This window comes from Thamnophis sirtalis, unplaced genomic scaffold (genome assembly GCF_051295495.1).
Source record: "Thamnophis sirtalis isolate CommonGarterSnake01/CBP01778 unplaced genomic scaffold, rThaSir2_p1.2 scaffold_7, whole genome shotgun sequence".
In the NCBI taxonomy this organism is placed as follows: Eukaryota; Metazoa; Chordata; class Lepidosauria; order Squamata; family Natricidae; genus Thamnophis; species Thamnophis sirtalis.
This window is the reverse complement of record NW_028261387.1, coordinates 32741178-32767050: the sequence shown is the minus strand read 5'-3', so window position 1 is coordinate 32767050 and position 25873 is coordinate 32741178. Positions and strand designations below refer to the sequence as shown.

Sequence of the window (25873 nt, the reverse complement as noted above, 5' to 3'; positions counted from 1 at the left end):
TTGGGAGAAGAAAATGGTAATATATTAAGATACTGAGATATGAATGCAGACATCCATAATGACAGGGCCATTAAAGTACTTGGATAATAATTATAAGGACCCTATGATGGAAATAAGCAGGAAGAAAGATAGTGCAGGATTTTTTGGAGGATGTCTATGAATATAGGGACAAGAAAGCTAATTATTTTGGCAATGGAATAGTGGCCAGAAGTCATAATCAAGGCCAGAAACTAAGGAGGGGTCTCCAACCCTAGCAACTTTAAGACTTGTGGACTTCAACTCCCAGAGATCCTCAACCAGAGGAACTCCACAAGTCTTAAAGTTGCCATGGTTGGAGATCCCTGAACTAAGGGGTTAAACAACTTAGTTTTTATTTAAGAAAGCTGTATATCGTTCATAGGCTTTCATATATGCTCAGGAACTAAGCAACACCCCTCACACTTCCAAGTATCCAATATACAGTGGGGCAAAAAAGTATTTAGTCAGCCACCAATTGTGCAAGTTCTCCCACTTAAAAAGATGAGAGAGGCCTGTAATTGACATCATAGGTAGACCTCAACTATGAGAGACAAAATGAGAAAACAAATCCAGACAATCACATTGTCTAATTTGGAAATAATTTTTTTGCAAATTATGGTGGAAAATAAGTATTTGGTCAATATCAAAGGTTCATCTCAATACTTTGTTATATATCCTTTGTTGGCAATGACAGAGGTCAAACATTTTCTGTAAGTCTTCATAAGGTTGGCACACACTGTTGCTGGTATGTTGGCCCATTCCTCCATGCAGATCTCCTCTAGAGCAGTGATGTTTTGGGGCTGTCACTGGGCAACACGGACTTTCAACTCCCTCCAAAGGTTTTCTATGGGGTTGAGATCTGGAGACTGGCTAGGCCACTCCAGGACCTTGAAATGCTTCTTACGAAGCCACTCCTTCGTTGCCCGGGTGGTGTGTTTGGGATCATTGTCATGCTGAAAGACCCAGCCATGTTTCATCTTCAATGCCCTTGCTGATGGAAGGAGGTTTGCACTCAAAATCTCACGATACATGGCCCCATTCATTCTTTCCTGTACACGGATCAGTCGTCCTGGTCCCTTTGCAGCCCCAAAGAATGATGTTGCCACCCCCGTGCTTCACAGTAGGTATGGTGTTCTTTGGATGCAACTCAGCATTCTCTCTCCTCCAAACACAACGAGTTGTATTTCTACCAAACAGTTCTACTTTGGTTTCATCTGACCATATGACATTCTCCCAATCCTCTTCTGGATCATCCAATGCTCTCTAGCAAACTTCAGACGGGCCCGGACATGTACTGGCTTAAGCAGGGGGACACATCTGGCACTGCAGGATCTGAGTCCCTGGCGGCGCACTGTGTTTCTGATGGTAGCCTTTGTTACGTTAGTCCCAGCTCTCTGCAGATCATTCACTAGGTCCCCCTGTGTGGTTCTGGAATTTTTGCTCACTGTTCTTGTTATCATTTTGACCCCACGGGGTGAGATCTTACGTGGAGCCCCAGATTGAGGGAGATTATCAGTGGTCTTGTATGTCTTCCATTTTCTAATTATTGCTCCCACAGTTGATTTCTTCACACCAAGCTGCTTGCCTATTGCAGATTCACTCTTCCCAACCTGGTGCAGGTCTACAATTTTGTTTCTGGTGTCCTTCGACAGCTCTTTGGTCTTCACCATAGTGCAGTTTGGAGTGTGACTGTTTGAGGTTGTGGACAGGTGTCTTTTATACTGCTAACAAGTTCAAACAGGTGCCATTAATATAGGTAATGAGTGGAGAACAGAGGAGCCTCTTAAAGAAGAAGTTATAGGTCTGTTAGAGCCAGAAATCTTGCTTGTTTGTAGGCGACTAAATACTTATTTCCCACCATAATTTGCAAAAAAAAATATTTCCAAATCAGACAATGTGATTGTCTGGATTTGTTTTCTCATTTTGTCTCTCATAGTTGAGGTCTACCTATGATGTCAATTACAGGCCTCTCTCATCTTTTTAAGTGGGCACAATTGGTGGCTGACTAAATACTTTTTTGCCCCACTGTATGTGAAATGATTATGGTTTTATGCTTAGTTGCCAAATCAGAACACAGCAAGGCACCACCATAAAAAAGAAACCTGTTTGCCGAGTTAGATTGGTTTTATTTATTTGGTTTTTATCCCACCTTTATTACTTTATAAGCAACTCAAGGCAGTGAACATATCTAGTTTTCTTTCCTCCCCCTATTTTCATCACAGCAAAAGCAATCCTGTGGGGAATATGAACTGAGAAAATGACGGGACCAGAGTCATCTAGCTGGCTTTCATGCCTAACGTAGGAGTAAAACTCATTCTTCTGATTTCTAGATCAGCACCTTAAACACTATACCAAACTGCCTTTTGTTCTGGAAAAGGGGGTAAAACAAGGAAATTGGAAAACCTTTTCTAGAAAGAATCTGATACCATGAAGCATATTCACTGAGAGCCTTTGCTGTAGAGCAATTAATTTATTTACCTTAACAGCCCAAGGGATATCAGGTGCAGCTCCACCACATAATAATGGACTTGTGGAATCATTCTAATAGGAAAGAAAATAAAAAAAGATTGTTTTAAATATTTATTTTGTGTTATCTGAATTGCTTGTTATAAATCTGTTTTTTCACATTCAATGCCACCATTTATTTCTACTCACATTTAGATACCTCATTTGGTCACAAGAAAAAAAATCCAAAGATTCAAATGAGTTATCTTTCTTGCCTAAAATGTATGTATGTATGTATGTATGTATGTACGTACGTACCTACCTACCTACCTACCTACCTACCTACCTACCTACCTACCTACCTATCTATCTACATTGTAAGCCAATCATCCCAGGTTATTATTGGCATGTGTTTGGATCTTTCATAATAGGCTGCTAGGATTATTTTAGATTATTAAAGTATGCCACCTGTCATTAACCAGGCTATAACAACCACCCTACCAAATTTCTTATTTATTTAATGTATGTGAGAAAGATGGGACACTATCCTACAGTTATGAACTTTGATTGGTAATTTGACATAATGGGAATTTCTCTCAATTGCTACAAGAACTGGAAAATACATAATTATGATTATAATCTGCAGAAGAGAGGATCCCGGAATTGCTCTGGTACAAAGAGTGTAGAAAATTGATGGATATGTGGTAACTACCAGAAATTATGTTATAATTCAGCCATGTTATGCAGCACATTCTAAAGATAAAGTGCTGTGAACAAAATCCTCTAATAAGGAAATTGGACATTTTTTTCTGACATTAGAAAAAACAAAGTTCCTAGAAATCAAGTAACACAAGAGTTCACAGAAAAGAGAAATTACATAAACTCACTGAATAACGCCAGTTTTCAACTAAAAAAGAATTCTGTGGAAAAACAGTCATGCACATAAGCAATGTCTGAAGTATAGATTTTGGGACATGCGTAATCAGAAATCTTTAAACTTCTTGAAATACAACCTTAGATTTAGGAACTAGATAATTGCTGAAATTTCAAAATTATGTGGAACATAAGAATCAAACCCTATCTGATGCAGGGTTTAAATCACTCTTTCAGATCAAACAACTTTGGTCATCCTTTTTCCAATCTTGAGACTGTTCATGTTATGTATGTATGTATGTGTATCAGTCATTCATTATTACAGGTATATGACTGGCTATCTCATGACTCTGGAGAGCACAGAGAAAAAAACTATACAACAGTTTATACAACATATAAAAACAATCAGTAAATCCATAAAAATAAAAATAAATGAGGGGGTAAAGGGCAGAGAGGGTAGCAGATATTTACACTAAGGGAATAATGTATGTAGTGATTTGCCTGGACACAGGAGCACTAGTTTTAGCCACAGCAGTTTGAATTGAATGAGAATTAAAAAACAAACATAAATAGTATTTCCAGGATGATTTACCAGTAATTTTTGGGATGATTTGGGACAATAACATGACAAAATATTCTACAAGCTGGTTACAATAACAGTTGTTAGCAGAGGTTTTTGAAACTTTTACCTTATCTTTGTTTTATCATTATTGCTCTCCCTGTTAACTGTTTTGTCATTAATATAGTATATAAATGACATGCAAATAGATTTAGTAGTTTAAAAATCTTTTGAGCCTATTTTGCAAGGGGTGGTAAATTAATATTATAGTAATGTATCAATCAATATTCAACTAGGGGGGATGATATGTTTAAAGGTGTTAGCTTTTCTTTTTTTTCTAATGCATTTTTAAAATGTGTTCTAATGCATTTTTATTGCTATGTGTTTTTGTTTATTTGTTTTTAATCTTTTGGAGTTTTGTACTTTAACTTTTTTTTGAATAAACATTTGAAAAAAAAATCTTCCATCATTAAACAATTAAGGCACAATCCAGACATACACAATTACATAACAATTTTAAGTTGTTGTTGAGAGTGCATACTATGCAAGTCATTGAACAATTTTCTGTTGTAGCATAACGGATTAATTCATTTTAAAAGTGTCTTACAAATCTAGGTGGAGGAACAGGCAGGTTAAGACTACTCAGCGAAACATCCAATCCATTTTGTGCACAGGCTACAAGTCGTAAAGCCACAAAAAATTCCTATAAAGGAAAAAGAAAGTAACATACAACAATTTTATAGACGATGCATGGTTAATTCAAATCACAAACATCAAATTATTATTTTTTGCACTGCATTGTACATTGATATGAACTGAAGTTTGTCCTTGTTTTTCAAAATTCTTTGTTAGCAAAATAATGTGATTTGTTCCCTAAACCGATTTTAAAGTATAGATTGGAAGAGGGAGGCACACAGAGGGCTCATGTAATTAACAGGATTTTTCTGTTTCTAAACTTTTCTATGCTATACTATGAGAAACAGTGCACATTTTCCAAAAGGCTTAATTGTATAATTTATTATTATTTAGCTTGTAGTCATTTTCTTTTGTCTTAAGAGATTTTTTAATGATACACAATGCTCAATATATTTTGCTCCCATCTATTAGGCTCAACATAACAAGGAGTGCAGACATAATGAAAAGTTGTATTTGCATCTTTGTCCATCTTCTATTCTCTAAGAGTTCTGCTGAATCAGGTCAAAGGTCCATTAAGGTGAGTGATCATATAATACAGTGGCCAAGCAGAGGCCGAAATATTCCAGACTCTCTACCCCCAGTGCATTCCTATTGGAGAGGCAGTTAAGAATTTCTCAGTAGTTTGCTGACTGCTCCAATTTATGCCTGCTCTTTCCTGACTATGTCACTCACTGCAGAGTATAGACAACTCATCTGTGCTTCCAAGCACGCATGCACAGACAGACAGACAGACAGACAGACACACACACACACACACAGTGACAGAAACAAGATGAGGGAGTAATGAAAATGCTACTTTATTACCCAGAAGCAACTACAGATACAGCGGGAAGACTGAAATCCAGCAAGTCCCTATTGGCACTTGAACAGCATCTGCCCAACAACTTTAACATCAATTCCCAATAGAAAGCCAAACAGATCACTGAACACCCAGACATAGACGTGTAAATGACCCCACAAAAAAGATGTCAAGCTTTGAACTACCACATCAGCAGTGGACAATCCTGAATAGGATTTACACCTCAGACAGCATCTGCCGGCACTCTCTGTATACATGGGGCATAGTATCCTCCCCACAGTGTGACGGTGTGTGTGTGTGTCCCATCTCAAACTCTTCATCACATTGTGACCGGCTCTAAGCTGAAGGCAATATCTGGTTTTTTAAATATAAACAATGCTGTGCTTCAATGGTTAGATGTCCTAGATATTGGTATTAAAGCATATTTATATATATCTTATAACATTTTACTAATCTAATTATATATATATAATCTCATCACTGCTTGTAAAATGATTAGAAAAAATGTCAAGGCTATTTTCTACACATGCTCCCCTACCTTGTTAATAAAACAAAAACAGATGTTCACAATATAATCGGATATAGAAACCTCTTTAAACTATGGGAGAGATAATTTTTTTGTTGCTATTTCACAACTTTATTTATATACATAAGAAAATACATCTTACCTGTTTGTTTAAGATACCTTTGCCATCTGTATCAGCAAGGTCCCAAACCTAAAATATAGTTAGATAAAAGAAGCATGTGAAATGATGCCAAAAAGTTATTTCATTCGTCTTATCAATCTATTTTTAAAATGTTATATTTATTATTGGCAATAGTTTCAATACTAATAAAATTTAATTGTTTACTCTTGGTTAATATTACAATTATTAGAGCGCAATCTGAATCAGGTTTTATAGTTTTTGAATATCTTTAAATATTAAATATCTTCTATGCATTTAAAAAGATATTTAGATTACTCTAAATCTTAAAGACTCTTTCATGCAATGTAGTCAAGTAATAATTTCATTTTCAATATACAGCTACTGAATTCTCCTTGACACCCAATATTGGAAACACTTTAACTACTTAAAATTAAAATGATTACTTTCAAGAATAATAGAATTGGAAGGGACCTTGAAGGTCTTCTAGTCCAACCACCTGCTCAAGCAGGAAACCCTACAACATTTCATACAAGTGGTTATCCAATCTCTTCTTTAAAAGATTGGACAAGTGGAGCACCCACAACTTCTGGAAGCCAGTTGTTCCACTGATTAATTCCATTTTATAATAATATTATCTATACATTCTCATATATATTTTATATTTACATATATATCTTTAATCAGTGGAAATCAATCCATCCATCCATCCATCCATCCATAATCTATCTACCGTGATTCCCCGAAAATAAGATATGCCCTGCTAATAAGCCCAATTGGGCTTTTCAGCGCATGCGCCATAATAAGCCCTCCCCTGAAAATAGAGACCCCGCCACCAACTATTTAAGCACATGCGCAACCGGTCCCCGCCATTATCACTGTACCACCTACCGGTACAGCTTACGGAGCAAAAAGAGGGTTCGCCGCAAAAACAGCAGCAGGCGAAGCAAAGTGCTTCCACCTCCCGCCCTTCCCTCCCACGCAAAACAGCGGCAGGCAAAGCAAAGTGCTTCCACCCCCCGTCCTTCCTTCCCGCTCAAAAAGAGCCCGCCGCAAAAACAGCAATCACCCCCTCCCCCCTGTTCCTTCTCGCACAAAAAAACACCTCCCACCCCAATGGTAAAGGCAGCCTGCCAGGTTCCCTTCCCCGCCATCCCTTTAGCGAGGAGTGGCAGATTGGGGGGGGGGGGGAGAAGTGAGGCACGCCTCTTACCTTTCCAGCTCCGTCGCGTTCCTTGCCCTTTCACCCATTGAATCCCCTTGTAAAAAAAACCTCATGAGTTCAACTTGTGTAGGTTTTTTTACAAGGGGATTCAATGGGCGAAAGGGCAAGGAACGTGACGGAGCTGGAAAGGTAAGAGGCGCACCTCGCAGCCCAACATTGCCCACCTCGCCCCAATGATAAAGGCAGCCTGCCTGGTTCCCTTCCCCGCCTGCCACCCCTCGCTAAAGGGACAGTGGGGAAGTGAACCAGGCAGGCTGCCTTTACCACTGGGGCGAGGTGGGTGGTGTTGGGCGGTGAGGCGCGCCCCTTACCTTTCCAGCTCCGTCGCGTTCCTCGCTCTTTCACCCATTGAATCCCCTTGTAAAAAAAACCTCACAAGTTGAACTCATTAGGTTTTTTTACAAGGGGATTCAATGGGCGAAAGGGCGAGGAACGCGACGGAGCTGGAAAGGTAAGGGGCGCGCCTTGCTTCTCTCCCTCCCCTGCCACCCCTCGCTAAAGGGACAGCGGGGAAGGGAACCAGGCAGGCTGCCTTTACCATTGGGGCGAGGTGGGCGGTGTTGGGCCGCGAGGCGCGCCTCTTACCTTTCCAGCTCCGTTGCGTTCCTCGCCATTATGTTCAGGGAAGCCCCTTGTAAAAAAACAACAACAACCTTCTTGCGAATTCAAGATGTTTGATTGAACTCACGAGGTTTTCTTTTTTTACCAGCCGCTTTCCTGAGCACAATGGCGAAGAATGCGACGGAGCTGGAAAGGTAAAAGGCGCGCCTCGCTTCTCACCTGCCCCAGAAAATAATAAGCCCTCCCCTATAATAAGTCCAAGGCCATATTTCGTGGGGCAAAAGAAAATAAGAACCTGTCTTATTTTCAGGGAAACACGGTATCTATCTATCTATCTATCTATCTATCTATCTATCTATCTATCTATCTATCTATCTATCTATCTACCATCCATCCATCCATCCATCCATCCATCTATCTATCTATCTATCTATCAAAATTATATTCCACTGATTAATGAAATGAAGCTATAACGTCTATGTAACATTAAAAAAATTGGTAACAGGATAGCAGTATATGTGGGATCAATCTTTATTTTAGTTGTAAACCAGCATAAGATAATACCAGCAAGAATTATAATAACAATGAAATCTATAAAATGTAAAATATTCTGCAAGTCACAATTTTTATTTTTATAAAGCCAAGATAGATGATTATACCCTTATCTGAACATATCAATACCTTTCCAAGTATCAAATCTGTTAGTCCTGATTGTTTCAAAAAGACAGCTGCATCAGAAGCCAACACTCTTCCAGAATTACTAGGATCAACCTGCCAAAACAGGCCATACAACTGATTAAAACAAGCAATTCTTTAAAATATATGGTTTTAACAAAACTTTATTAGCTCAGATAATAGAGTAAAGAATTATGGAATATTTAATCATGTTGCATACATAATACTGTAGAACCATATATACCAGCGTTGGCGAAACTTTTCGGCACTTAGTGCCAAAACGGGAGCGTGCATGCATGCACGTGTCAGAAACCGGAAGAGCAGTCCCCTGATGTGCATGCATGCCCCAGGAAAATGATCTTCCAGTTTCTGGCATGCACATGCGCACCAGCTATCTGGTCTTACAGCTTCTGGCATGCATGTGCGCACAAAGACAGAACCAGAAGATCATCTTCCCGGTGCACACATGTACACCGGGCAGCTGCTCTTCCCTGCTCTTCCCGTGTGCGTGAAGAGCAGCTGGCAGGCATGCCGGAACCCGAAAGAGCAACGGGCGATGGCTTGCGTGCCCGGAGAGATGGCTTTGCATGCCGCTTCCAGCACGCGTGCCATAGATTCGCCATCATGGATATATACTGTATCTTGTAATCTTAGCATTATACATATATAGTTACCAAAAGTTACATCTATGATAACTTTTAGCAAATAAATGTTCAAACACATCTATCCAGCTCCCAGATGTTATAATTGCTTCTAAAGCTTTACAGGCTCTAGAGTCAATATACTAAATATACATTGGTTGTTTTCTTGTAGATGTTTCATTTCCCAAACTCTGTAACATCATATGTACTAGAAACAATCAAGCTCATCAGCAAGGAACCCTCACTTCCAAGACAGTTTTCGATTTCAAGATGCCTCACATTCTAGTATCTATATAATCTCCATAGATGAAATTGATATAATTCTTAAGGCTGAGGTCTCAGTTTGAACTCGTAGGTCACCTACCTTAATATGTTCCAGCTTTCTGCCTCATTTCTTAAAATAATAAAAAAAAATAGAAAGCTGGTATTTTGAAAGCTACTAGCTTCTATCAGTTTGATTTCCAGTACTGTCTTCCACACTCCAAATGAGCCACACAGAAACTTGCAGAATATCAATTTTGTTGAACTTTGTATTATTCTGAAGCATTATTTGTAACTGTTTTAATTATAATTGTATGTACAGTACCTAAAATCCCTTGGACTAGGGTGGTAAAGAAATCAAATGAAAAAGTCAAGGGAAGGGAAGGGAAGGGAAAAGGGTAACTTTGTGCTTTGCTCTAAAGTTCAGAGAAAGGGCCAATAAAATTGAAGCATACAGCAGAGTCTGCAAGCAGAAGGATATGAATAGACTCACTGCACAAACTAGTTTTCAAATAATTATCAATATTCTCTGTGATTTTATAGACCTACACATTTCTACACATTATACTCACTGTAATTAAATGCTTACACTGTTTCATTTAAACGGCATAATTCTCAAAGCAATAGATCTTTCTTGCATATTTATCCCAAAAAATCTCTTTAGGCATGGGGGCATAAAGTACCATTAGTACTGATAAACTTTGTATACAAACAAATCTTTTCAGCAATGATAATGTTTTAATTGGTGCTAAGATATAAAATTAACTTTTAGCATACTTAAAATGCTTATTTTACTCTATAAACTACAAAAGTGGTTCATTTTAGTCTATTTAAGAAATTTAACCATAACAAACAAATGAGAAATTATTTTATTTTAAATTAAAAGCAAAGAAAACAAGCTCACACTTACCTGACGATAATATTTTTCATATACCGGATTTGCACTTGACAGCTAACAAGAAATAATAACAACATATTATTGATCAATTTTCCAAATTGCTTAATTTTAAAAATATAATAGATTAGTGCATTTAGATAAACATTCAGAAACTACAGATATGAGTATTTGCATAGAATTAATTTAACTACAAAGTCAAAATTGTAAAAGATTCCCTTTTAAATAAAACAAGTACTGTAAGATACAATAAAATATTATGAATAGCCTGAGCCTATGACATAGAACTGCTTATGGATGAAAGAGTTTTCTGCTAAATTTTGTGTTTAAGGTTTGACAAGTTGTTCTGAATCACAAATCCAGTAGGGTATTAATGTAAAATATATGAATCTTTACTTAAGATACTAATTATTTATTCCTTTTTTCTATTTCATTGCAGAATAGTAAGTTTCAGCCCACACATTTTCAAAATCATAGTATTATTAATATTTATATTTACATCATGTACTAATCCCAATCACTTTTAGTGTTCAATTGATACAGTTTACAGTAGAAAAACTTTACAAGGTAATACGTCATGTAAAATCATGACAGTTACACATCATGAGACAAGAATTCTTAATTGGCTATGGCACAACAAAATGTTACAACAACTCAACTCTTCTATTTATTAGTGAATTACTGTGATCTCTTGGTTTTCTATCTCTTACAGGCACTTTTTGCACATGCTTCACTTCATAGTCAGTTTGAACAAAAGAAACACCACCCACAAAAAGGTAATACTCATGCAGGGGTATGTTCACTGTTACACATGGAGTCATTATTGGCTCCATTATTGTTTATCTCTTTATCTATCTGCATTTAGTTCAGTAGATGACCTTGGATTCTAACACTACCTCTCTCAAGCTTAAGCATGTCCTATGTGGTTGTATAAACCTCAGTCACTATCTCCCTTATCCATCTTCATTCCCGTCCAAAACCCACAATTACTGTAGCCTAACTCCATAGACGATTTGCTCCAGACATCTAATCATCTGGTTGCTTCTTCTTTCCATTGTTTTCTAGTGCTATGATAGCCTTTTAAAGATGCAATGGTCAGAGCTATACACAAAAAATATAATCTCATCACAAATTTGTGTAAGGACATTTTTGTATCAGCAGTTCTACTTTCAATCATTTTCAAACTAAACATTTATTTAAAGCTATACTTTTGCATAGGAAACATATGCTCTTTCACATCCTGTACTTTAACATTCATTTTAACACCCCTAAGTCTCTTCAGTCCGCAGATATACAAAGAATAAGACTTCAGAAAAACTGTAACAAATTTCTGTCTATTTGAATTATATGCCTTGGGATACACTTCTCTTTTGAAACTTTAGATTCAAAAATGTTTCTTTTTTAAATGAAAAATGTTTGCTTAAAATTTCTCCTAATCGGGACATAAAGGCTAGAAAATGCTGTAGATAGCTGTCACTTATAACTGTTTAACACCCAAAGTTATGACAGTGCTGAAAAATAACTTTACAACTGATCCTTGCAGTTACAACTTTCACAGCATCCCTGTGGTCATGTGATCAAGATTCAGGAACCAGCAGGCATTTACAATCATACAAGCATCCCATAGTCACATTATCATCATTTGCTCCCTTCACAGTTGGCTTCTGACAAGCAGAGTCAAGGAGAAGCTGGCAGTAAAATCACAAGTTGTGATCATGTGAGGTCTGGCTTAACAACCATGTCACTTAGTGATGGAGTTGCCATTTCCAATTAGGGTTGTTAAGCAAGGACTATTTTCAAACACTAAACAGCTGTTGTTACAGTTAGACGTTGATGGACATTTCAGATATTTTGTACCAGATATTTTCAAAACATTTGAGTTCCAACAATTCAACAGCTACCATTCTTGACTCTTTAGAACAGGGATCTCAAACTCAAATAATCATAAATGCCACGTTAAAACTAGTTCATTCGTCGAAAGGCTGCACTATCAAAGTTTTTTTATACTTTGATACATAAGTTGGTTATCTTCAATAATTAAATTTTAATCGGCAATTTGTGGGCCTCCAGAAATTACTAAACTGCAACTTACGACAGTCTCGGCCAATCTGACGAAGAATGAGAGATGTTGGGCACTGTGGTTCTGTGCCCTTAAAAGAACTATAAGAATACAGACCAACTTTTGAAGTGGTTGTCTGTAGAGTTCTCCAAGGAAGAAACTTTCTATACTGTATATATTCACACATCATCACTCAGCATCTCAGTCAACTCCTAAACCTTTTGCCCTAAAGGCAAAACTAGAACCAATGCAAGATTTCTCTTCCAGTGCACTTCCAACAGAGACTTCAATTGCAGTGCTGCAGCTCATTCCTTCTGTCTTAGTTCCATAAAAGTACCTTCCATAAAAACATGACAACCATGACCTGGATGCCTGAGAATCTTTACAGACTTCCGTAAAAACACTCTGAAACTGGAGAATGCAACCTGGTGGATTTCCAGTTTACTTCTGTTTCTTCTTAGGAATTACAAGTCTTATGACTTGCAAGTATACTCCTGCTTGATTTACAACCTCCAGCCAGAGTGCTATTTACATTATTGTGTGGAACTAAACCAGGGGTCTGCAACCTTAAACACTCAAAGAGCCATTTGGACCCATTTCCCACAGAAAATACCAGGAGCCACAAAACCTGGGTGGCTCGATGTCACTCATTCCCACCCAGTCACATGACTCACCCACCCACACCTACCCAGGTTTTGTGGCTCCTAGTGTTTTCTTTTCTGTGGGGAAACAGGTATCTCTCTGTGTGTGTCTCTCTCTTTCTCCCTGTCTCTTTCTCTGTCTGTCTCTTTCATCTTTCTCCCCCCCTTGTCTCTCTCATCTCTCATCCTTCTCTCTCTCATCTCTTTTTCCGTCTCTTCTCCCTTTCTTTTTCCCTCTCCCTGTCTCTCTCTTTCTGTCTCTCTCTCATGTCTTTTTCTGTCTCTTTCATCTCTCTCTCCTTCGTGTGTGTGTGTGTGTGTGTGTGTGTGTGTGTTCTCTCTTGAACCATTTCCAAAAACAGATAAGGGTTGGATTTTTTTTTCTAATGTTATTCGTTCTTCTTTGGGTGCTTTTTACCATATGATTTAAATCAAAAGTCATTTCAGATTCCCAGATAAATAAAGCTCTTTCGTCCCCCTGCTGTAGCTCCATCGGCTGAACCCACCACTGGTTGGCCCTGCCCCTGCCCCTCCCCTCCCAGTCACTCCTCACTGGGCCCGAGATGCTCTCTGCCCTAAGACACTAGCCTGGCTGCAGCCGATGCTCCACATCGTAATGGGCTCCAGGAGGAAGAGGGGTTGCTGTTGCCCGCATTGTGAAGCACACTAAATTTAACTGTGCTGTGAGAGCAGCCGGGCCGAGCCAGTGTCTTCCTGAGCAACTGAGGTATGTGGAGCACCAACAAGGGCTGGAAGAAGCGCCCGCAAGATGGGGCACAGGGGTGCTTTGCTCCCACTCTGGAATATGGAGTGAGTGTCCATCCCCCCACTATCACCTTTACGTTCTCAGGGCAGCCAAGGAGTTACTGGGAGGGGCAGGGCCAGTAAATGGTGGGTTCAGCCGACAGGGAGCCACAGCAGGGGGATGAAACAGCCTCATGCAGCTCTGGAGCTGTGGGTTGCCGACACCTGAACTAACAAAAGCTCTGTGAACCAGCATGCAACAGTCTTGCCTGTTTGTAGCTATAGCCTTGAATGAACAACCTTGTGCTGGGACAAAGTTCCACCTTAGCAGCTTTGTCACAGCTTCACCTTCTTCCATCTATGGTGAGTGGAAAACTGCCAACATTGCTTTGGTGTTTTGTTTTGTTTTTTGCAGCAGTTAGGCTACAGGGAGCAGCTGCAGGTCCCCCCCACCCCAGTGAATAGAATTTAGTGGCAGGAAGATAGACCCAGAGAAAAGGAAGAGGTCCCTATCCATATTTGGTTTCTCTGTCCATCTGCTATTCTCCATAAAATTTCTAAGCCTTTTTAGAAGTAATGATTGTAAATGAAGTGCTGGAAGCAAGCAAGTAGATTGGGTGTTGCCCCAGAACCTTATCAGACCACCAGAAAAATCTTCAGTTCCTTTCATGTTGGCTCAAGAACCCCAGCTACACAGAATTGTCCAATTACAATTATCTCTTATTTTGTTCTTCATTGTTATTACTAAGTATTATGCCCCACCGACTTGATGGACAATCTGGAGACTGAAGAGCAGGAAGCTGCTGTGGCTAGGAGGATCTTTGCACAGCTTTGTATTGTGTGCCAGTTGCATTCTTTCCTTAATCATGAGGCTCTATTCAGTTATTCATACACTTGTCACCTCCAAATCGAGTACTGTAATGTCCCAAACATGGGGCAATCCTTGAACAAAATCCAGAATTTCCTTTTGGTACAAAATGTGGTGGTGTGAGCAGTTATAGGTATCCCTAGAAGAGCATATTATGCCTCTGCTCCATGAGTTGCATAGGTTACCAGTTCGCTTCTAGGTTCAAGGTGCTGTTTTTCACCTTTAAAGACTTATGTGGCAATCCCCACTGCCTGGAACGGGCTTAAAATGGGGCACCTGGAGGTGGCCATAGGTGGTGGCGATCCCCAGAGCCTGGAACAGCTGATCAGCAATATTCTGGGAGGCTGATCCAACCACCAATCAGCTGCTCATGCTAAATCAGGATGTGCTGAAGCTGACTGGGCTGTTTGCAGGAGGTAAATTGCTGTGAGGCAGAAGCCAAGGGTGGGTGGGGCTTCAGCAACATTTGCTCTATAACGCACACAGACATTTCCACCCACTTTTGGGGTGGGGGTATGCGTCTTATAGACCGAAAAATACAGTAATTTGAATACAGTAGGTCATGCCTCTACTACAGCTTTCCTAATGTCTTTATGTTGGTTCATAGGAAGAATATTACCAGCATTTCCCTACTGCACTCCTGTAAAATTTCTTGAATCTGCTAGTTTTTCATAATTCTGTTGGTTCTAGAGATTTACTATGCCTCCTCTGAGTTATGATTGTAGTACATCTATTTCTGATTTAATAATGACTTGCTCTTCTTACAAATTATATTTCCATGTTCTTGCTGTCAGCCTCTATTATAATCACTTATAACTGGAATACTGAATACAGCAAAAAGTTATGCAAACTTATAACTGAAGATTATCCTGATTAATAACTTAAAATGAAGCAATTTTAGAAGAAACTATATTTTTATATGTGGTATAGCCACTTTAACTAGGGTTTGTTTGCAGATAATACATTAGGTCAGCCAAAATAGTAATAGTTTTGGCAATATGTTTTTACATTGAGAGCACTTTCGGGAATTATGAATTAAAATTGGAAAGTGATAAAGATCTGGGTATTAAAATGATTTACAAACCACCGAGGAAGTATGCTATGAAGTTTATTAGAAAAAAAACCATCACCAAAAGGAAGGGAAAACAAGGAGGGAAATTTTAGGCTAGCTAATGCAATTTCAAAAAAGCTGGTTCAGCAAATTAGGATCTCTGTTACCACAAAGCTATCTCAATACTTCTTTCTTTTTAAAACATCAGTGTACAAGATCTAGGTCATTCAGTCCTTATTTTGTTACAAGTTTTCTAAAATTATATAAAAGAATGTTAGCAGAGTTGATCTTCCTTTGCAATGATTTTCTGCATAAAGTGTTGATATATGATGTACTTCAGAAAGCATGTTTGTATTCTTTTGTAAGCCACCAGCTTCAACCAACTCTTAGCAGTTTACCTCATAAATCATACAATCAATACAATGAAATAAACACAATAATATAATAAAAAACAGGCAACGTAACAGAAACTCACAGTGCTACAAAGATTAGTTTTCAAGGTTTCTTAAATAAAAGGAACATTAACTATAACTTGAACCTGTTCCATATAACTGTTCCATAAGATGGGGGCCTATTAAAGAAAAATATTGCCTTTGAGATCCTATACTTCTCACCTCATAAGCCTGGAGTAGTCTAACCTGATCATCAGGGGACAGGTGAGAAGTCAGTCTTGAAAGTACTAGAAACCAAAGGATGCAAAGCTTTACAAGCTGAAATTAGCACTGAACATGGCCCTTGGAAGCCTATTGGCAAGTAATTAAATGATTGGGAGACCGCCTTCTGCCAATTACCTCCCTACGACCTATAAGATCCCATAGGTTAGGCCTCCTCCGCATTCCATCGGCCAGCCAGTGTCGGCTGGCAACCACAAGGAGGAGAGCCTTCTCAGCAGCGGCCCCGACCCTTGGAACGAGCTCCCCGTAGAGATTCGTACCCTCTCCACCGTCCAGGCCTTCCGCACAGCCTTGAAGAACTGGCTCGCCCGTCAGGCCTGGGGATAAGGACCATTACCCCGCCCGAATGTTGTATGCATGTTGCTTATTATTTTATTATGTGTTGTCGTCTTAGTGTTGTATTCCCCCCTCCCTGGTTTTCTGTGAGCCGCCCTGAGTCCCCTCAGGGAAAAGGGCGGCCTACAAATAAAATCAAATGAAAATGAAATGAAAATGATTGCAATGGTGGTGTACCTCTCCCTTGGAGAATGATTAAGTGCATGTTATTTGTCTGAACAAAATGTCACTAATTCTAAACACAGTTCTTTACCTCAAACAGACGCTAATTTCTTGTAGGTCAAGGAGCCCCACCAGATTTTGAGCAGCATTATCAGGGGTCAAAATCTCAAAATTGATGCAAGCACCGTCTCTTCTTTTTCCCAAACGTTTTGATTTTTAGTTACTCTTCTCAAGCTTTATTTTTTCACATTTTATTTTAGTGGCAGCTTTTTGCTACTTACAATATCCCTTCTCTTAATATGTATCCTTGTAGTAAAATTATTGCATGTTACATATTTAACTTGTATTGTTATTAATATTCAATACAACAAACTTATGAAACTGGATTGCTAATTAAGTTAGTATGGGATCGAATGAAACAAAGTTTTTATTTTTTGAAAGACTGTAGCGAATGGTCATTTATTTCAATTTCTTCAGAAACAGAAATTATTGCAGAAAATACATATTAAGAGATCTTCTTTACCTGCAGTAATAATTCTGCTCTTACATAGCTTATTTATGTAAACCAATTTTTAATAAGACATTACTAAGAGTGATGACTTATCATGCTCCCAGCAGAACTAAAGGTAAGAATTAAATTAATGACATTTGCAATTTGGTTAACTAAGAGTTTCAATCGACAGCCCTCTGCAACATTCCTTTCTTGATACTTCAAGGGAACCTAAGAGTAGACAGCATTCACTGTAAATCTGAATCTATTGAATATATTGCTCTGAAAATACAACCACCAGTAATATTTAACTGATAACCAATTTTCTAAAGTTTCTAATTTTGAAACTGATTTCCGAGTCTTTAGACAATGTATAATGCTGTTATACCTGATTTTCTCTTGTTCTAATGTATTTATGCTTCACTTGCTCATGGGCAATTACAAAATTGCAGTACAAAATCGAGAAGAGTTTTAAAAATATTTGCCTGTTTTCTATTACTTTTAGTTTTGTATCACTGCAATATAGGCAATGAACAAACGAAACATATTGTGAAATGCTAAAGCATATATCAAGTTTCAGCATTTCATGTTAAATATGTCATTGGAAAACAAAGTAATTAATAATTCTTGACTTGCGATTTTTACAACTACAATTTTTCCTTCAAGGGAATTTTCCCAATTCAATTAAAAACATATTTTTTTCATCTGCCAGGGCTTATTAATGAGAATAATAGATTACACATCACAATAATATTGTAAAAAGGGTAATGTGGAAATAAATAATAAGAGAGAAATCAATATATATAGCCAAATGTAACAAAGGCTGCTTTGATCTGAAGGATGAACCTCTAACCAATGGATACAGTGAACTTAGGTGACATTGGGCCATAGTAGAAGCAAACTTGTTTTCAGGGTAAAGAGTATACTTTCAGGGTAAAGAGTTTTACTGGAGTTAGATGTTTATTTTCACCTTAGTGAGTTTCAAAAGTAAATAAAGTTCCCAAATTGTGACATTCATATCCACACCCAATAAAGTTTTAAGCACATAGCTATTTCGGTTGTATTAAATTATTGGTATACCCTAACTCAGTTGCACAGCTTTATCAGTCTTTTTACTGAATACTGTTTCAATTCACATTCTATTTCCTTAAGACTTTCTGCTTTGAAGAGAATCATAGTTTAAAGATTTTCTGGTTATAATTAGTGCAAAACATTTTTTCACTTTCAAAACGGAATTATGTCAAATATATACAATATGTTAGGTAAATAGGTACTTGACTACTTGTGACTCAGTATGCTTGTGTCTGGTTCCGCATTTTGCGTGAACCTGGGAGTTAGGTTACTTCTGTAAACCAAAATTCACTTAACCATGAATTTGAATTGCAGTTGCTTTAAATTCCAATACCTGGGAACTGACTATTGCGGCTCTTTAGGTCTTCATATCACATTTAAACTTATATAAGCTGTTAAACATGGGGAGAGGGAGATGTAAGATGGTAGCCCACATGACACTATTTTTTGCAGCTGTATTTTTATACTAGCTTCACTTCTGTTCGTATATTCATTCCCTAATTTCATTCCCATTTCATCAACACTGTAAAAGCTCCTTTGAGTTAAAATCCTGGTGACAGCATCTGTGCAGTTTTCTTATAAACAAGTGTAGATGTTTTCTTCAATTCAATTGGATCTGATTCTTCAACACAGCCTGGGCAAATCCCTGCAGTTTTCTTGGCAAACATTTTCAGAAATGGTTTGCTATTGCCTCCTCCCTAGAGCTAAGAGAAAGTGACAAGCCTCAAATAATCTAACTGGCTTTGTGCCTAAGGCCAGACTAGAACCTGTTTCCCAGTTTTAGCTTGATGCATGTCAGGGGTCTCCAAACTTGGCAGCTTCACTTATGGACTTCAACTCCCAGAATTCCCCAGACAGACATGGGAATTCTGGGAGTTGAAATCCACAAGTCTTAAAACTGCCAAGTTTTGGGACCCCTGTACTACATACACCCAATTGGCTCTCAAGTTAGAGTAGCAGTTTCACATTTCATTTGATTGCTCCGTGTGCTAGCACCTAATGATAAACACCGAGGACATGTTTCAAATAAACAATTCACCTAACATCTAACTTATGTGATCTTATATAAACTGCCTTGATTGCTTAAACCCACAGTAAGAGGATGGAGTGTAAATCTGATATATGCTGAAGACTCCAAGAACTACAGATTCATGCAGTAACTAAGAACTTTTAGATCTCCCCTTCTAAAAGTTAAGTGTTCATATATCAGCCACTCTGAAATGCATGATTCATTTCTATGCATATAAAGTAAGAATTCATATTCCTACTTTATATGCATATAAAATAGGAACACAATTAGGAACACAATTTGGAATTTTCCCTCAGAAGTTCTATATTACCCAGTAGCATCTAGAATGATTATAGTCAAAAGTAATAATTTTTTAAAAATAGTGTTTGTTCTTACTTGCCATTAGTTACAGAATCCTTGAAAAATAGGCTACTGTCCTCCAATTACAATTAGGAAGCCAAGTTTCCCCTTCCATTAATTTATTATTTAACATACCTCTTTTGTTTATGAGATGCTTCCTGAGCAATACATCTTAACATTTTTCAACCCCAGAAATCATACCAAAAGCCCAAGTGGAATAGAAATACATGGGCCTAAACGTGGGTGTGTCTCTCCAAAGAAACTGAAGGGCTTGATAAGAACAGATCAGAAACTGAAAAGCAGTCCCATGGACTATGGAAGAAATACAGCAATATCCAGTTGTCAGAAATGCTATTCCCAGCACTGGAAAGACTCCGAAACTGCAACCATTGAACTACCCATTAAAAAAAAATCACCCAGAGAGAGCACACGAGATACGGTTAACACCCAATACAGTATCGACGCCGGAAAGGAAGAGAGAAACGAACGCCCGCTTAGGAATTGCAGAGAGGATTCCCTCTCCAGCCCTTTAAAGGAGCCGAGGTTTTGAAAAGCGCTTTCTGGAAGGTCGGCTTCACTTCAAGCAGCCGGAGAGGACGGGCCTGAAAAGGGGAGGGGGGTGCAGAGGCGCGTCCACACGACACCGTCGAAGAGGGCGCTTCGTTCGGTTCTCCGACTACAAGCCGAGTTAGGTGAGGGAAGAGATAAGGAAGGCGAACGAGGGAAGAAGAAACGACGAGGGCGAGGTAGCGGGGCGCGGGGACCAGAGCGGGAAAGATGCAATTAACGCTCGGGGGGGGGGGGGAGCAAGACAAACGTGCGAACGGGAAAAGAGCCGGCCGGAAGACCTCCACGAGCAGCCCGGATAGGGAGACGCGAAGGTGGAAAGAGCTCGGGAGGGGGAAGCAGCGGACGACGACGACGACGACGTTGCAAGGCGGCGATTCTGCGCCAGCGCTTGGGAAGCGAGACCCCCGCTGCTCCTCGCGAGAGGCTCAGCCCCTGCCTTGCCCGCCTTCTTCTTCTTCTTCTGCTTCCCCCCTCGCGCATTGCAGCGCCTTTTTCCTCGCCAGGAAGCCCCCTACCTGGGTCAGGGAGAAATGAGTGGCCATGCTGCTTCCATCATGCACCGCCCGAGCCGAAAGGAGAAGCCCACCCGAAGACGCCCACGGCGAGGCCCCGGCCGCCCGACCAAAGCGCTTGCCAGGCTCAGCCCTTGTTCGCTCCAACTTCAGCAACTTCCCTGAGCTGAGCCCGGCGTGGCCCCGCCCCTCTCGTTACGCGACAAATCCCGGAGAGTCGGATTTTCCCCGAAAGTCCGTCTGGATCGGAGCCACTGCTCCGTCCCGGAATTCGGCCTTAAGAACGTTATTAACGCGACGTGTTTCTCCGGCCCGGATTCTTCGGAACGGCTCCAGTTAGAGCGGCAACCGTAAATACGTGGCCTGGGTTTCAGAGGATGGGGTGGATTGAAATTGGTTTTCGTTGGGCGAGTTAGGATAAACTCAAGATGACCCGAGAGACTCTAGGCGTGTTTATTCAGGATAAATCCCATAGCATGCGATGGGATTCTCAAGCCAAGTAAACACGGAAAGGATAGTCCCTTTAGTATCCAAACCATTTCCTGGCAACTAAAAGAATATTAAACTGGCCTGTGATCCTTAGGGCCATTCTTTTCAAACTATTTTAGGGCATTTGTGAATTATGCTTCTGTTGTGGCTGACAGAAAGTCCTTTGTCCATCTTCACCATAATAAGCACAGTGAGGATCTATGCGTATATATGCAAAAGTAAATTTAGCTTCAGGAGGCTGATCTTCACCCTTCTTGAATAGTAAATCTGTGCATTGTTGTTTTTTTTAAGTGAAGGCCTGCAGAAGCAATTTAAAATAATGGACTTGAGAAAAAGAGTGCTCAGAGATGTTCAGAATGGTGTTAGATTCCCTCAGATGTGTCCCTGTTTTTTAAGCTCTGAATTCTGGAGAGTATGATTTTCTGTAAATAGGTAATATATCTACAAATTACTCAGTTCCTCCTGAGGAGTTCCCTTAAAATAAATGGAAATTGCAAAAGCAACCAGACACAAAACTTTTATTTATTTGTAAAATATATTTGCCGCCTATCTTGTCGTGGAGTTACTCAACTAGTGTACAAAAGAGTGTACAAGCTTACTTATTTACCTATAAAATTTTCAATTAATATAGCTGTCAAAATTCACATAATGTATTATGACAAAAATAAATCTAGCCCAAAATATTGCATAATGAGCAATAGACATGCCAGATTAATGTTATGATATTTTAGTCAGCATAAGGAGTTGAGATTTGCTTTTTTATAGTCTATTCCAAACAGTTTCTTATCCACTAGTTATTTTATTCCTATTAAAAACCAATGTTTTATTTACAGATTAATAATGACTAATGCCTTTTAGTCAATTGATCTATTCTAAGCATTCGTGGCTTAGACTAATGTGCAAATCCAACTATTCAATGAACCATGATTAAGCAAGTAATAATTAACAATGTTGGAATCCAATTATATAGGTAGTCCTTGCTTAACAATGGTAATTAAGACATGAATTTCTATTGCTAAGCAATATTGTTGTGAAGAGCAATGTCATGTGACCACGATGGTTAGCAACATCAGTTATGGCAATCCCCAGTTACTGTCATTGAATAAATCATTGCAGGTTGTTAAGTGAGAACCTCACATGACCACAGATTTTGACCTTGCTGGCTTCCCTACTGACTTTGCTTGGAGGAAGCTGGTAGGGAAGGTTGGAAATTGTGATTATGTGACTACAGCATAATGTGATTGTCAGAAATCTGGATCACTTGTCAAGTGCCTGGATCATGATCACATGACCCCAGGCACTGCTGGAACTTTGAGGACTAATTGGAAGTACAACTCATTAAGTGCTGAAACAAGTTTGAGCAGTTGTTGAACAAATGTCCATTAAACAAATGTCCATTAAACAAGGACTGCCTATATTATAAAGAAGAGTTATATTAAACTATCCATGACTGTGTACATAAGTTATAGTGGTGCCTTGAATGAGTCTTTAATAAAATGCCATAAATCTCTGATTGATATGTATGCAGAAGCTCTGTGTTGAGCAGACTGAGAAGTTAAAATAATTCTAGAATACAATGGCATACCACCGTGTAATTTTACTAAGAAAACTAAACAGATGCAAGTTGAACTTCAGTTAGAAGTTGAACTCGACTTGAGGGCACCTTTATAATTATATAATGGAGTTGGTTAGTAATGGAACTTCTTATTGAACTAATGGTCTTTCAGTATGACACAAAAAGGAGATCCTTTCATCATTGCTCACTGAGAAGCATCAAGGTTGGTTATTATAATGAACTGTAAGTAGCATATGCTCTGTTTTGGGATAATGAGAAAGAAGGGATAGAGTACAATCAATCTGACCAATCATTGAAATTGGATGATTTTTCTAGAAAAAGAAAATGATTACCAAACTTGAAACAAGTCAAAATCATTAATGGATGCAGCTGTGGGAAATAGCCAGGGTTCAAGAAACTGTTTTAGCCTGGAAAAATTGTGCTACAAGTTGTGCTTGCTCCCCCACTTCTCCCATTAACTGCTGACTTATGTGTTTTCTATCAAATTTAGAAATACAGCTAGAGTAGAGCCATCTGAGCTCCAAATTTGTAAACGTCTCAACAACTTGATCTTTAGGGAACTAACTGAAGCGTATTGAGATCCCAAGGCTTATGCTGCTCAGGGATTTCAATTTGTCACCTGGCAATGTGGAGTCTGAGGTGACTCGGGAGTTCATCTCCTCCTTGGCAACTATGGGTTTGTCTCAAGTCATCATGTGCCTGATACATATTGGAGGTCTCACATTTCCTCAGGGCAACTGAGATGTGATCTGATTTTGGAGGACATAGTAATCACTTTCTTGCTTCTTTTCAGTTTATTAGTGTCTTAGTTTTCTGAGGAACTCCAGGAAATGAAGTGAAATGAACTTGACATTATAAAGCGAGTGTCAAAAGTGATTTATGACTGGTCCACACAAAGTTGTAAAGTCAGGTGCAACTCATTTAACAACCACATTGCTTACCAATGAAAATTCTGGTCCCAATTGGTCATAAGTCAAGGATTACTTATATTTAAGTTTGATTGTGTGGCTTCTGAGGATTCTACAATGTTAGCTTCATCACCTGCTTGTTAGATTTATGTCCTTCCTGGTAATGAGAACTGCATGAAAGGTGCCCTATATTTGGGTCCATGTAATGGTGTCAGTGCCTTTCAGTAAGAAAGTGATTCCATTAGCTTCAAAGAAGGCTGTGGTGCATTTTCTCTTCAAGAACCTATTGCTGGCCTCATTGGTCATGAATAACTACTATCCAGTCTCTAACCTTCCCTTTTTAGGAAAGTTGGAAGGGAGAATAGTTGGGCTTCAACTCCAGAGGATTCTGGAGAAAGTGAGTTATTTGGACCCATTTAAGTTAGGTTTCAAGCCAGTATGGAGATACCATTAATCAGATTTCTTGATGATCTGCAGTGGAGACAAGATATTGATGATGAATCTATCCCTGTGCTCCTTGATCTCTCAACAGCTTTGGATAACATCAACCATGGTACCCTTTTGGACAGCTTCAAGAATCTTGTGGGGGGATGGGTACAAACATATTTAATAAATAGGTAAATAAGTAAGTAATTTGGGGTGGGAGATGCTATTTTATGGTAATTCTCCCTTTTTTCTGTACCCAATTTTATATTGGCAACCAGATAGATCTGTCAAAGGCCTTTGTGATAACAACTGTAGTTACAGCAGTGTCCTGCTCTTTGAACAGAAGCTGTGAATCTAGGACTTCCAAACTGTGCACCACTTCCTTCTAAATAGTGCAACCCCATCCAGAAACAATAAAATATATGTAGATCTAAATACCTCCAAAATCCATTTGTCTTACTAGAGTTCAGCCTGAGTATTCTCTTTTGTATCCAGACTCTGATAATGTCCAGGCATGAAGACGGAACTTTGATGGCATTACTTGGTTGATCTAAAGTTAAGATATACCAACCGATGACTTCGCTAAAGGCATAATTTAGATGTTTTTAAATAAGAGTGAGAAGTCATCTTACAAATGCTAATAGGGTTAGATATTTTCCCACCAACTGGAAATGCATATAATGCTGTTAGTCCACTCCAAATATTTATGGAGATTGGCAATCATCCAGGTCATGGTTGTTCCAAAGATGCCTTCCCAAAGGCAACTAGACTTTCTCATTTCTTTTTAATGTTTCATTTTTCATCCAAGAAGCTTCTTCATTTCTGACTGGTGAGATCAAATCCAGCATTTTAACTTGACCTCAGACTTTATTGTTGGCAGTGCAGCAAATGGAGCATCCTATTCAGCAATGCTGGCATTCTGTCAGGTTGTGTACAAACTATAGATTCTAGAATATTGTCAGAGACAGGCCAATACAGAGCATACAAGTCTTAAGTATGTGTGATGGAGGCATGAATCAGTGTGTCATAGTTCAGGTGGGTTACAATTAGTGGATCCACATAAACTGAGCAAAGCTCCTCCAACCATAGTTTGACCCATGAATCCAGAAGGGTCTGTAAATTGCAGAACTGCTCCTTCAATGGGAATGTTAGTCTTGTCCAGAGAAGTTGCTGGGGCTGTCAATGTGTTCCTGGACAAACAATAACTTTTCCTTGTTAGGATTTAAACCCTTTGTATCGTGCTTGGTAGTACAAAGCTGCTAAGAAGTCTAATAGAACTTCTAATAGAAGAGTGGCAAATTCCCATCTTCTAGACCCTAGTCATCGACCCTAGTGATCAATGAGTATTCCATGCCTAGGCCAGAATCCATACTGAAAGGGTTTCAGATAACCAATTTAAATTATGAGCTTCTGTACAATAGCTGATTCCCAAATAGCTTCTCAATTTTGTTACAACTGGAAGATCAGGCACTGGGTTAAAGTTGCAAGAATGGCTAGAACTAGATAAAGAGATGGCTTCCTCAAAAGAAGTTGTACCACTTCTTTTTCAAAGCCTATGGTTCTTCCCTCTCTCAGAGAAACATCACTACCCTCTCGCTCTGGACTATGATCTTTACAATAATATTCAGTATAATG

The 25873-nt window shown here is 39.0% G+C and overlaps 1 protein-coding gene across 3 annotated transcripts in view; it reads right to left on the bottom strand.

Annotated features, from left to right (window-relative positions):
• Positions 1 to 21112, bottom strand: part of EPS15 (epidermal growth factor receptor pathway substrate 15) — a 70275-nt gene extending 49163 nt beyond the window's left edge. The window contains exons 1-6 of one of the 3 annotated variants that reach the window (XM_087719667.1): positions 20843 to 21112; positions 10308 to 10349; positions 8502 to 8591; positions 6059 to 6106; positions 4503 to 4598; positions 2497 to 2559 (exon numbers count right to left, since the gene is read on the bottom strand). In XM_087719667.1, coding sequence (XP_087575793.1) covers positions 2497 to 2559; positions 4503 to 4598; positions 6059 to 6106; positions 8502 to 8591; positions 10308 to 10349; positions 20843 to 20869 — 366 coding nt within the window. In that variant the 5' untranslated portion in view covers positions 20870 to 21112. The remainder of the gene's footprint in view (positions 1 to 2496; positions 2560 to 4502; positions 4599 to 6058; positions 6107 to 8501; positions 8592 to 10307; positions 10350 to 20842) is intronic. The other 2 variants (XM_087719668.1, XM_087719666.1) reach the window with 2 other exon arrangements.
• Between the last annotated feature and the right edge of the window lie 4761 nt (positions 21113 to 25873).